The sequence below is a fragment of the Fusarium vanettenii genome, assembly GCF_000151355.1.
Source record: "Fusarium vanettenii 77-13-4 chromosome 1 genomic scaffold NECHAsca_1_chr1_3_0, whole genome shotgun sequence".
Taxonomy (NCBI): Eukaryota; Fungi; Ascomycota; class Sordariomycetes; order Hypocreales; family Nectriaceae; genus Fusarium; species Fusarium vanettenii.
Window position 1 is genome coordinate 3,451,029 of NW_003315881.1, and position 10,087 is coordinate 3,461,115.

A 10,087-nucleotide genomic window follows, 5' to 3' on the forward strand; every position below is an offset into this window, starting at 1 on the left:
CGCCATCAAATTCCAGTGAAATAAAATGGCTGCAGTCCGCGAAGAAAGGAGTCTGCCTCCTGATATCTCCATCCATCCTCCCCATTCTTCCTCTACTCTAGCATAAAGATCAAGCAACTAGCCTTTTACATCTCGTCTATCCATTATCTTCAGAGCTTTCGGTCCAGACAAGCAAGCATATCGTGTGTGACCTAAACCAACCTTGACGACATAGTCATGACGACTACAGCAACAGAGGCCAGGGCTCGTCCTGCCATTGAGCCTATACGAACCACGGGTCCTGAACTGAACATCCGGTCATTCCGAGCACGCATGGCCCTCAAGAGTCCAGCCTGGTCCGCCTCACCTCTCTCGCCTCGCAGTCTCCCTCTGCCTGGGTGCCAGGAGCTGAGGGATGAGCAGATGCGGCAGCATGACAAGATGGCCGTTGACCGACTTGAACCGCGAAGTCGTGACTCCTCCAAGCTGGAGCCGAGCCTTCGCAACGTCTCTCTGAGACCCATCGCAGAGCTCACCCTGCCAAGTCCCAATACTCTGCCAGCTCGTCGTTCTCCTCTGTCTGCACCCCTATTCGCGCCGCCAGTCTATCGCAGACCAACCATCGTGGAAGAGACGAGACACATGTTGCTTCAAGGGCAGGATGGTGAACAAGACGGCCATCTCTCGCAGGCATATGATCGCAGACAATCCGCGCCATCAGGTGTTCTCCACGCAAGAGCTATGCAGATCGCCCGGCAACGAGAGCATCTCCGTCGACGAGGTTTTGTCGGTTCGTATAGACCGCGCGAGGCCGAGTTGTTGGTGATGCCGATTGAACTACGCCGCCTCTCCACCATTACCAGTGCAGAGCCCCCCTCTCCCTGTCCGGTAGATGGACAACTGACCACGCGTGTGGTTGTTCATTCTCGTGGAAGAAAGCCACTGGTTTTGACGAGGACGTTTGATTTGGACGAGTTGCGAGCTACGCTTCCGCGAGTGAGCCCAGTTGATCGAGCTGACCAGGGCCGAAGAGCTTCAGTCGCGACTCTCCAACCACCCTCTACCTCAAACCGACCATCCTCACCAGGTCTCATCACCGAAAGACGCCACTCCCATGGCGCTCTTCCTGCCCTTAGCCCCCAGCGCTCACCAGCCACAGATAGAAGAAGTTCTCGGCAAGGATTATCGTCGGTTGCCATTCGTGAGTTACCCTACACCACTAACCGGAGCAACTTGGAGTATCAACCAAGAACACCAAGTGATCAATATCTAACACATGTTACTACCATAGACCTCGAATACGCCCGAACATATCTCCCTGTACTTGCCGCCATCATTCTCTCCGAAATTGTTCGACCGGGGGACACCATTGAGCTCCCGTTACCACATCCTCGAGCTTGGGAAGACACCGTCGCATACATCTACACAGGACGTGTTGCTCTTACAGAGCCGATTCGACAAAACATTCTTTACCTGGGGGGCAAGGTCTAATGACAGCAGCATTCATAGGACGTAGGGCATACTGTGGAGGTTTTTATGGGCTTACTGGCGGCAACATTAGAATGACGAAGGCCGAAAACAGGGGTTTCTTTCTTCTTTATGTCTTGTAATTCTGGAGACTGTTACAAAACTGGTGAGACGACCGGGGCATATTAATTTGCGATTATTACATACACATGATAGTCTTCTGGGTCAATCCACTGTATTGTAAACCTATCACTTCAACAACTACCCGTGAGCATACGGATGAGTATGGACATCCCACAACTATGCTCGCCTTTGTTGACTTATCGCTTCATTACTGCAAAGTAGCTATGCATCATCAAAATCTGTATTTGTTAATGCGGCGTGCCTCCGAGGGATACAGTCGACGGTCATGAATACCATGCCTCGGACACCAAAGCCTCAGCATATCCAGCGAATGAGATTCATGGAGAACCAATATTCTCAAACTATACGCATTCTACTAGATGCAGGATACCGGCACAAAGTGGTGGCCTGGATAAATAACAAACCAATCGACAACAGCTATCTGTGAGTTTCGTTTAGCGACGACTTTGAATATGTGCTCTTTCATCCTTGCCATGAGTCAACGCCATGAAATTCAAGCTCGGGATAATCCAGGCCGAGGCACGGGGAGATGAACAGTTGCCTTGGACATGCACCACATCCTTTTTGGACAAAGGGAATAAGTTGTTATCTACTGGGCTGTGGGAGAAGTCCTGGATGAGATCACCGATCGGAGAGTCATGTTGTTTGTATCCGGATTACTGAAATCTTCACATGTCTTCAATTGACACTACTCGGACAACTCTCAAGTTGGGCGCACGAGTTCCTTGGAAGAAGGCCTCAAGCACGAGGCCGGCGCTGCTCGAGCAAGTCCGTCCGCCAAAGTCCCCTCCCCCACAAGTCTTGTCGCATCTCCGCTACCGACACGAACACCCCCAGCACGACAACTTTGCGTGGCCGGTGGAGAGAGACGGCGTGCTGCATGCATGGCCTGCAGAATGCACGCTCGGACGAGCTGGTCTAGAGACACGCCCTAGACTATCGAGCTACCCACCCTTTAGCCCGGCCCGGCCGGTGAGGTACTTGCATAGTACAAGAGGTACAAATGTACATATTTGGGGCTACTATATTCTCGAGTTAGCGCAGCCTGCCAGGCTCAACTCTGGATGAGGGGAGACAACGAGCCATGATGCAAAGCCCGCCGACAAGAAGAGGAGACCGTCGTGCCATCTTGCAGCGGCTGTTTGTGACATTGAGCCGTGCCGCAATGCCAACGGATGCCACGTTCTCGAGTATCGTCAGAGGTTGATGGAAACAAGCTTAAGGTGGCAGTCTAAGCGAGAATACGTAGAGTTCTGTCAAGGATCAGTGGCATAATGGTCCGGCCCGGCGGCTACTGCGGCTTGAGCAAGGCCAAGCGCGAACCTCCGAACAATGGATGATGGACGATGACCGACCGATGGTAAGCCGCCGCCGCACCTCCGCCCGCCGTCTCAGCCCTCGGGCGCACCTCAATGAAAACGGTGTTTTTGTCCGTAAGGTATCCAGCAAAACTGCGGGCGTGCGTCATATCACCATCTTCGAACGAATACTCCGTACTAGTCCGAGAATGAGACGTGAGAGAGTGGAGGAGAGATAACAACTGGGGAGAGAGAAAAAATGAAGGCGTTCTGGAGGCGAAGAAATGAAGTGGAATTTGCTGCAGAATCTGGGTCTCGTCCCCCTAAGGAACCAAAGACGTTTCTTTGTTTCGAATAACCACAGCGAGTCTGGACGTTGAACCTGCTGCAGCTATCTCACAACTGTCGCATTATCGCATCAAGCCCTGAAGTGCAGGGACCCAGGCCCTGGTGCTGGTGTCATGGGTGTGCCTGGGAAGGGTGCTCTCTCCTTGTCGATGGCGACGCCTCCGGCCGATAGTGACCTGCAGCTAAGCGCATGGTGATAGAGGCTGCGCGATGAGCGAACGGCAAAGTCGATTCAAGGGTTTCGAAGAAGGGGCGAAAATCGTGTCGGCCCGGCCAAGCCGAAATCATTGCTGAACCAACCTGTCCATTGTTGGTTTTCCTACTTGGTGATGATGCAGGAGAGAAGATAACGTGAACCTATGAGTTGAGGTTGAAAAACTTGGCTTGCAAAATACCCGGTGCCTGCCGATTTGTGTCGATCACACCTGCCAGAGGCAAGATCCCAAGTTGCCTCATTCGGCAACCGGGACCTCCCCTCCTACACGCCGAGGCAACTACCTAGGTACTGTAGGTAGGTAACCAGGTACTGGCAGTAGTTAAGCTGGCCAACGGGGCGTAGTGCATACGTTAGCTGAGGTAGGTACTTGCGACCTGACTAGAGCCTTCCATGACCATTCGAGGCCTCTGCTGTGCGCACCTCCTTCATCTGCATCCATCTAGTTCTCTCATTACTCACAACTTTCACCGAGACAGCAAATCATCAACGATCGGGCGCTGCCTCCAGCAAAAGCAATTTGGTTGCTGCTGCTGCAAGCTGAGCACAGAAGAGAAGCCAAGGCCCGTTTTTAGTGGATGTCTCCGCAATCTCGTGGTACCTATATCCTATTGCGCATTGCAGCATGCATGAGTTCCATCCCAACAAGCTGGCCCAAACCTGTTGCAGCAAAGATGGAGGAGTTCGCCATGTTCGTCAACAAGACGAGGCATTTTCTTGCTCATGCATTGAGTATCCTATGTACGTCCAGTTCATTGCTACTAATCCTTTAGGGACAAACAGAGTGCGTCTATCTGCATTGCGAGACCGTTTCGACCTTCAAGGGACCCTCGCACCCTGACCCTGTCGACCATCCCGTCGTTGAGGCTTTGCCGTCCCTAGCCTCAAGCGTCCTGTGCCATCCCTGTTCTTGCCGATGGATGTCCGAGCTCAAGACCCATGGCGATATCTCTGTCAAGGAGGGGAAGGGCCGCTTTGCCAGGGTCTGAGCAGGGTAGAGCCGCTGTCTCCAACCAGGCCAGCTCAAGGTGAGAGAAGGAGAGAGCTCAATTGATTGAATGCCATCCAGCTCGATATGATGCATCACAACTGTCGGCTGTGATGGCTAGGATGGCAAGCCCCATCCGCGCATCTCGTTCGCCCAGTGACTCGTCCGCAATGTGGCTAGCCGTCGTCGTGGGGCCGGTTTGCGGGCGCCGTGAATCCCAGCTTCGGAGGGACTAGAGGAGGAGCTCTGGCAGTCCATCTCCCGCCGTCACCAAGATTGGCCATCCTGTTGAGCCTGGGATCTGCAAATGAGCTCTCGCGGAGGATTTGCATCCAGGGACCTGCGTCAGAGATGATGCAGGCCAGAAACGGACGAGGGGGCTTGATTGTGGGGGAGCTTGTAGCTCTTTTACCTAGGTCGGTGCAACGAGCAGCATTGGCTCGTTTGTTTGGATTGCGCACGGGGAGATCATGGCCGAGTTCAAGCCAGCATAGATGTCCTCCCGCTGTGGATATCGGAGACGGATCGAACGACAGTTGACGGACGACTTGCTCACTAAGCTGAGATCTCGAGTTCCTCCACACGGGGTGGCTTGCGAGCAGCTGAGTTTGACCCGATGCTATACGGAGGAGTACCTCAACCAGCTCTGGCAACACACGATGCTCACATAGTCTCGAGCAAGCCATGGCCAATATCTCCTGCACTGCATAGGAGGAAATACGTATCAAGGCATGCAACAGCATTGATCGTGTGCCTATGGCACCCATCATGTTGAGGCGGCCCAATGGCACCCACTGAGCGTGCGCTGTCAGATGTTGCGTGCAGACGAGCAGCACCAAGGCCCGCAAAAACAAAAACAAGAACCAACATCACGACAACCTCCCGCCACCATCCCCCACGACCTGCATCGTGCAGAAGCATCTGTGTTGTGGCCGCCGCCACCTCCACCACCACCACCGTCCACTGTCTGTCCGTGCATGTGCAGAGGAGGGGGGATCGCGAACGGCAAGGACAACAAAGCCTTCGTTGCGGCCGTGTCGTGTTTACGATGCTCACGATGTCGGCGATGCTGACAAGGACGGCACCAATTCAATTGCCCACACCCCCAGACTTGAGGGTCAGGCTAGCCGCCAGATGTACGTAGGTACCTTGCGTCGTCTGTCTCACAAGGTGATATCTGAGTGGATAGCAGAAAACCCCGCGCCAAAGAGACGAGGGTCGTCCGTCATATCGAGCCAAGCGAAGCTGCGGCCGATCCCACTCCAGAGATGCTTAGCTTGGCTTTGCGAACCCTGGTCTTGTCCACCGGCGTCTATCCTTGGAGTGCAATGCAGCGCACACCAGCCCTCAACGAACCTCATCAAACCCCTCCCCCCAATAGCAGCCTCATTACGTACCCGTTTTACTGCCGACCTCACGCCGCCTTCGCTGGAGCGAGCATTGAACGACACTAGCACACAGCCCGCTTTCTCTTCAACCAAAATCCTGCAGCAGCAATGGTAATCAGCCCTGTCTTGGTTTGACCGGCGAGGAGGGGAAAGCGGAGCCCGCGATGCAACGATTGCGGGGGGTTTCAAGGTCCATTGTTTATTGATGAGAGCTCCCCCTGTCTGCAACTCATCGAGGCCCGCCAGAATGCAACGGTAATCAGAGGGACCCGGAAATTGACAGAAAAGGTGCAAAGCCGTGTTGATCCACGGCCACGCACGAGTCGTGCATTTGACTTTGTGACTTGGAGTCGCGAATGCCAAACGGGGCAGGACCCTGGATATCTCGGGCCTCTTCTGCGCACGGCACTGTCCATACACAGTAACTTTTAGACTTTGTGGCAACCTGTATCGTCATCATCTAGCGCTTGTGAGATGTGAGACAGGCTGAGCACGAGCCAAAGATAGTGTGGCAGGTTCAAGATTCAACCAGGCCACCAAACACATGTTGCGCAGCAGGATAAATTCGAGGTTGGCTGGGCTGGGCTCCTTGTCGACATGACTAGCCAGGCCCTTTCCCTCTCTGGGCGGCCTCACTCCATCAACTCGGGCGTCGTCGTCGTCGTTGTGGGCCTTGGTGCCATCCACTAGACGGGTGGTAATCACAGATCGCATCTGAGAATCCCATCTTGGCTAGGGCTGTCATCACTAACCTCCAAGCCATCGTCAACGACACCACCATCTCACCTCGTGCTTGACTAACGGGCATTTTTCTCCCCCAAGGTGGGCTGACGACCAAGACATATCCGCGTCACTATGTCCGCGTAATGGCTGCTTCGATATGAAGCTATCAGAGAACACAAGTCACAGGCCAGACAAAGGTACCATAGTGTTGCCAAAATCAGGAGTTTCCAGTATACTCCCAAGGTTTTCATTATCAAAGTGTCTCACATGTCTTGGATGTGGCCTCTTTTGTTCCCATAGTCCGATTCCGAGTCTTTGCCCGTTGCCATGTTTCCCGCACCACACACACAAACACACACACACACACACACACACACACACACACAAACACACAAATAATTAGAAAAGAAAGACCTTCAATGATTCAACCCATGCCCAATTTGTTACAAGACGAGAGACGACTTGAGCCCGGGCTTGGTTAGCAAGTCAAGCGGCTAGCGGCCACCACTGCCATCTATGACTGCTTTTCACCCTCCAAAATTAGGTCCAGAAAAGCTCGCCGTCTAGGACCTGGAGCGTCGTTCATCCACCTTGGAAATATCCCATTCCAGGCGGGAGACAACTCGCTGGGTCCCTGTAGCGGCCATCGGCCGGAAAAAAGCCTCTTCATCGTCTCTCATGCAGAAAGCAGAAACTTTTTTTTTTGTTCAAACCCCTGAAGATAACCCTCGCCTGATCCCTCCCCTTGACTCCGGTCCGTCCCTTGTTTTTTTGGGGGTGGTAGTGGTGTGATGCGGTTGTTTGAAAAAATTCGGCGGAAAAAAAAACATCAAATTCCCTGTGACCTAATTGGTCTCGTACAAATGTCCCATGCAAATATGAAAAACGTTGCTCATGGCCTCATCAAAGTCGTTTCGTCGCCTGGTCACATTGCCCGACACTCTTGGCTGAACGAATTTCCGTTCGTTTGCAGCTTGGTGTCTTCGGGCGTTATTGTCAAAGGCGTATGCACCCGTATAGGCATATACGAGGTGCTCGAGTCGTAGGCGGCATAGCCGCTCTTCTCCCACGCGCCGTACTGCGCTCCCCGTCCTTGCGCTGGCCGTCCCTTCTGGCGAGCGTTGTAGCGGATGAGCGAACCCTTTCCAGGGGGTGTCTTGAGAACAATCGACGGCTGCGGGGCCGGGGCCAAACGCTGCTCATCGTTGGTGTCTCCGTCGGCTCGGCTGCCCCAGGACGTCTGTTGTCAACCTGGTTAGCGAGATAATTGCAATTCTGATAACTTCGTAACGTACCATATTAAGAGTGACCAAGGCGTACAGCTTGACCAGTCCGTGGAAATACCCAAACAGGATTGACACCGGGAGAAAGATGACATCGCTGGGGTTTCGGAGGAACAGGCCCATAAGCTTGACCACCTTGGTAAAAGCAAACATGTAAATAAACTGAGCCCAGAAAGCGTATCGGCGGTTCTGGATATCCCAGTCGGCCGTCGCCCACCAGCACGAGGCGAGAAGCAGGGGGTCGGTGAGAAAGGCCAGGGAGGTAAAAGTCGCGATGTGGAGAGCGTAAGTGCACCACCATTGCTGCCTGTTTCTTTTGTTAGGAGAATCATCCTGACACTAAATGTTTTCATTCACTCACTTCCAGACATATCGCTCAGTGACCAGGCTGGTCCAGTTGCTTCGCCAGTTGCTGCGTGCCCAACGCGAGCACTGGTACAAAAACTTGTGGCTGTTCTCGAGGGTCGTCTCAATCTCGCACTCCTTCTCGTACTGAATCCAGGTCTTCCACTGGTGGCTCACGAGCCAACGAGTCACAAAGTTGTCATCGTCAGCGTTCAGAATCCACTTCCTCCACTTCTCGTTCTTGAAGCCGTGAAGGAAGTCGTGGCTCGACAGAATCTCGGAACGATAGGCGCCAGTGCGTCCAGACATGCAAGATGTGCCGCCGTCAATGTTGTGGGTAGCCGAGATCTCAAAGTTGCGACGCTCAATGTAAGCTGCGCCCAGCCAGTTCCAGGCTCGGGTTGACCAAGAAGCATCGTGCTCTCGACGAACCCGCTGGCAAGTTCCGACACCACCAATTTGGGGGTCCTCAAACGGAGCAAGGATCCAGGGCATGAGGGTGGAAGGCCAGGTCACATCGTCGTCGGCCATGATGGTGATGGGGGTCTCCACTTTGGGCAGGGCCTCGCACACCTGAAGACGCTTGTTGGCGATGGGAGTATCGAAGACGCGAACCTTGGGGTAATTTAATGAGTCAGCCAGTCGCTGAAGGTCCTTTCGCTTGTCATGCGTGGTGACCATGATCAGTTCAGCTGGCTCGCAAGCCAGGATGCTCTGGAGAGAAGGGCGAAGTTCCTCAAAGGCGTTGTGGATGGTGGGAATAACCACGGTGACATCCTTGTTGGTGAAGGTAGGCTTGTTTGGGATGGGCTTAGACTTGTAGCTCCAATGGCTGACGCAGTGAACCAGAAGCCGGAAATAACGATGAATCCTAGCAAAAAAGTTAGACCTGGTTTTATTGAGCTGAGCCTTTCGCCGTGAGGTCGAATCTGTCTCTCTGGTACACGATATGGGGTGTTGCGAGAATCGGAGAGCGTGGACCCAGAGGCCGCGGCGTAAAAGGGTCCACTTACCAAAGTCCCCAGAACAAGAAGATCCAAAAGGTTGTCGAATACCAAAAGTCAAACGAGGGCATCGAGAATGACAGGATTCCAGTCAAGGGCAGGGGAGCTCGCCCAAAGTTTTCTGTCTCAGGCTCATACATGGTGAGCTGTGAGGGGTGCTGAAAGTTCCAAGGTGCGGTAGGCGAAGGGTGCTGTTTATCCCCTCCGGGGGATGGGGGAATATCCGTAAGACACGGTGGCTGTTGGTTGAAGTCCAAGACTATGAGCAAAGGCTCTCAAGAGCACTTTTGCTTATAGTAATGGTGATGCTGCTTTGCAGCCTCGTAGGGTGGTGAAGAGGCGGAGGATGTCCAATCGAACGAAGGTGGAGAGGGTGATTTGAGAGGATATAGTGAATTTCGGGTCTCGTGATGTGAATTGGACAGTGATTATCCGTCCAGATGGTCGTGGTAAGGTGGAAGTGAAGAAGAGACGCTGCGAAGGACCAAGGCAAAAGACTATGCACCACAGACACACACTCGCACCGCGGCAAGACTCGAGGAACCGGACGAGGGCCAAGACAGGATAATATACAAGGACGGAAAGGGGACTATTCAGACACGGCCATGGCAGGGTGAATTGGCCGATGGAAGAAGAACGAGGAGGAGGAAGAGAGGTAGTGGCGATGATAACGGCTGGGGTCGAGGCTGGGGGAACGGGTCTACGATATATACCTATGCCAAACCCCGTCTCCAAAACGGGCCATGCATGAACATGGAGAAGAGAGGGTCCTTGAGGCCTGCCGTGGGCCATCTCTCTGTGTACCTCGTTCTTGGTGGCACGCTGGTAGGGCGGCAACTACGTACCATAGTACAAACAAGCGCGCGAGCTCTGTCGAGATTGATCTTGGTCTGGACAACGGACAAG

General features: G+C 53.6%; 1 protein-coding gene across 1 annotated transcript; it reads right to left on the minus strand.

Moving 5' to 3' along the window:
* Positions 1-7,474: 7,474 nt before the first annotated feature.
* NECHADRAFT_75341 (glycosyltransferase family 2) lies at positions 7,475-9,321 on the minus strand (the record flags this gene model as incomplete). Its single annotated transcript, XM_003054483.1, has 4 exons — positions 7,475-7,789; positions 7,845-8,139; positions 8,194-9,048; positions 9,191-9,321. 4 exons carry the CDS (start codon positions 9,319-9,321, stop codon positions 7,475-7,477), a joined length of 1,596 nt encoding a protein of 531 aa, XP_003054529.1.
* Positions 9,322-10,087: the final 766 nt, after the last annotated feature.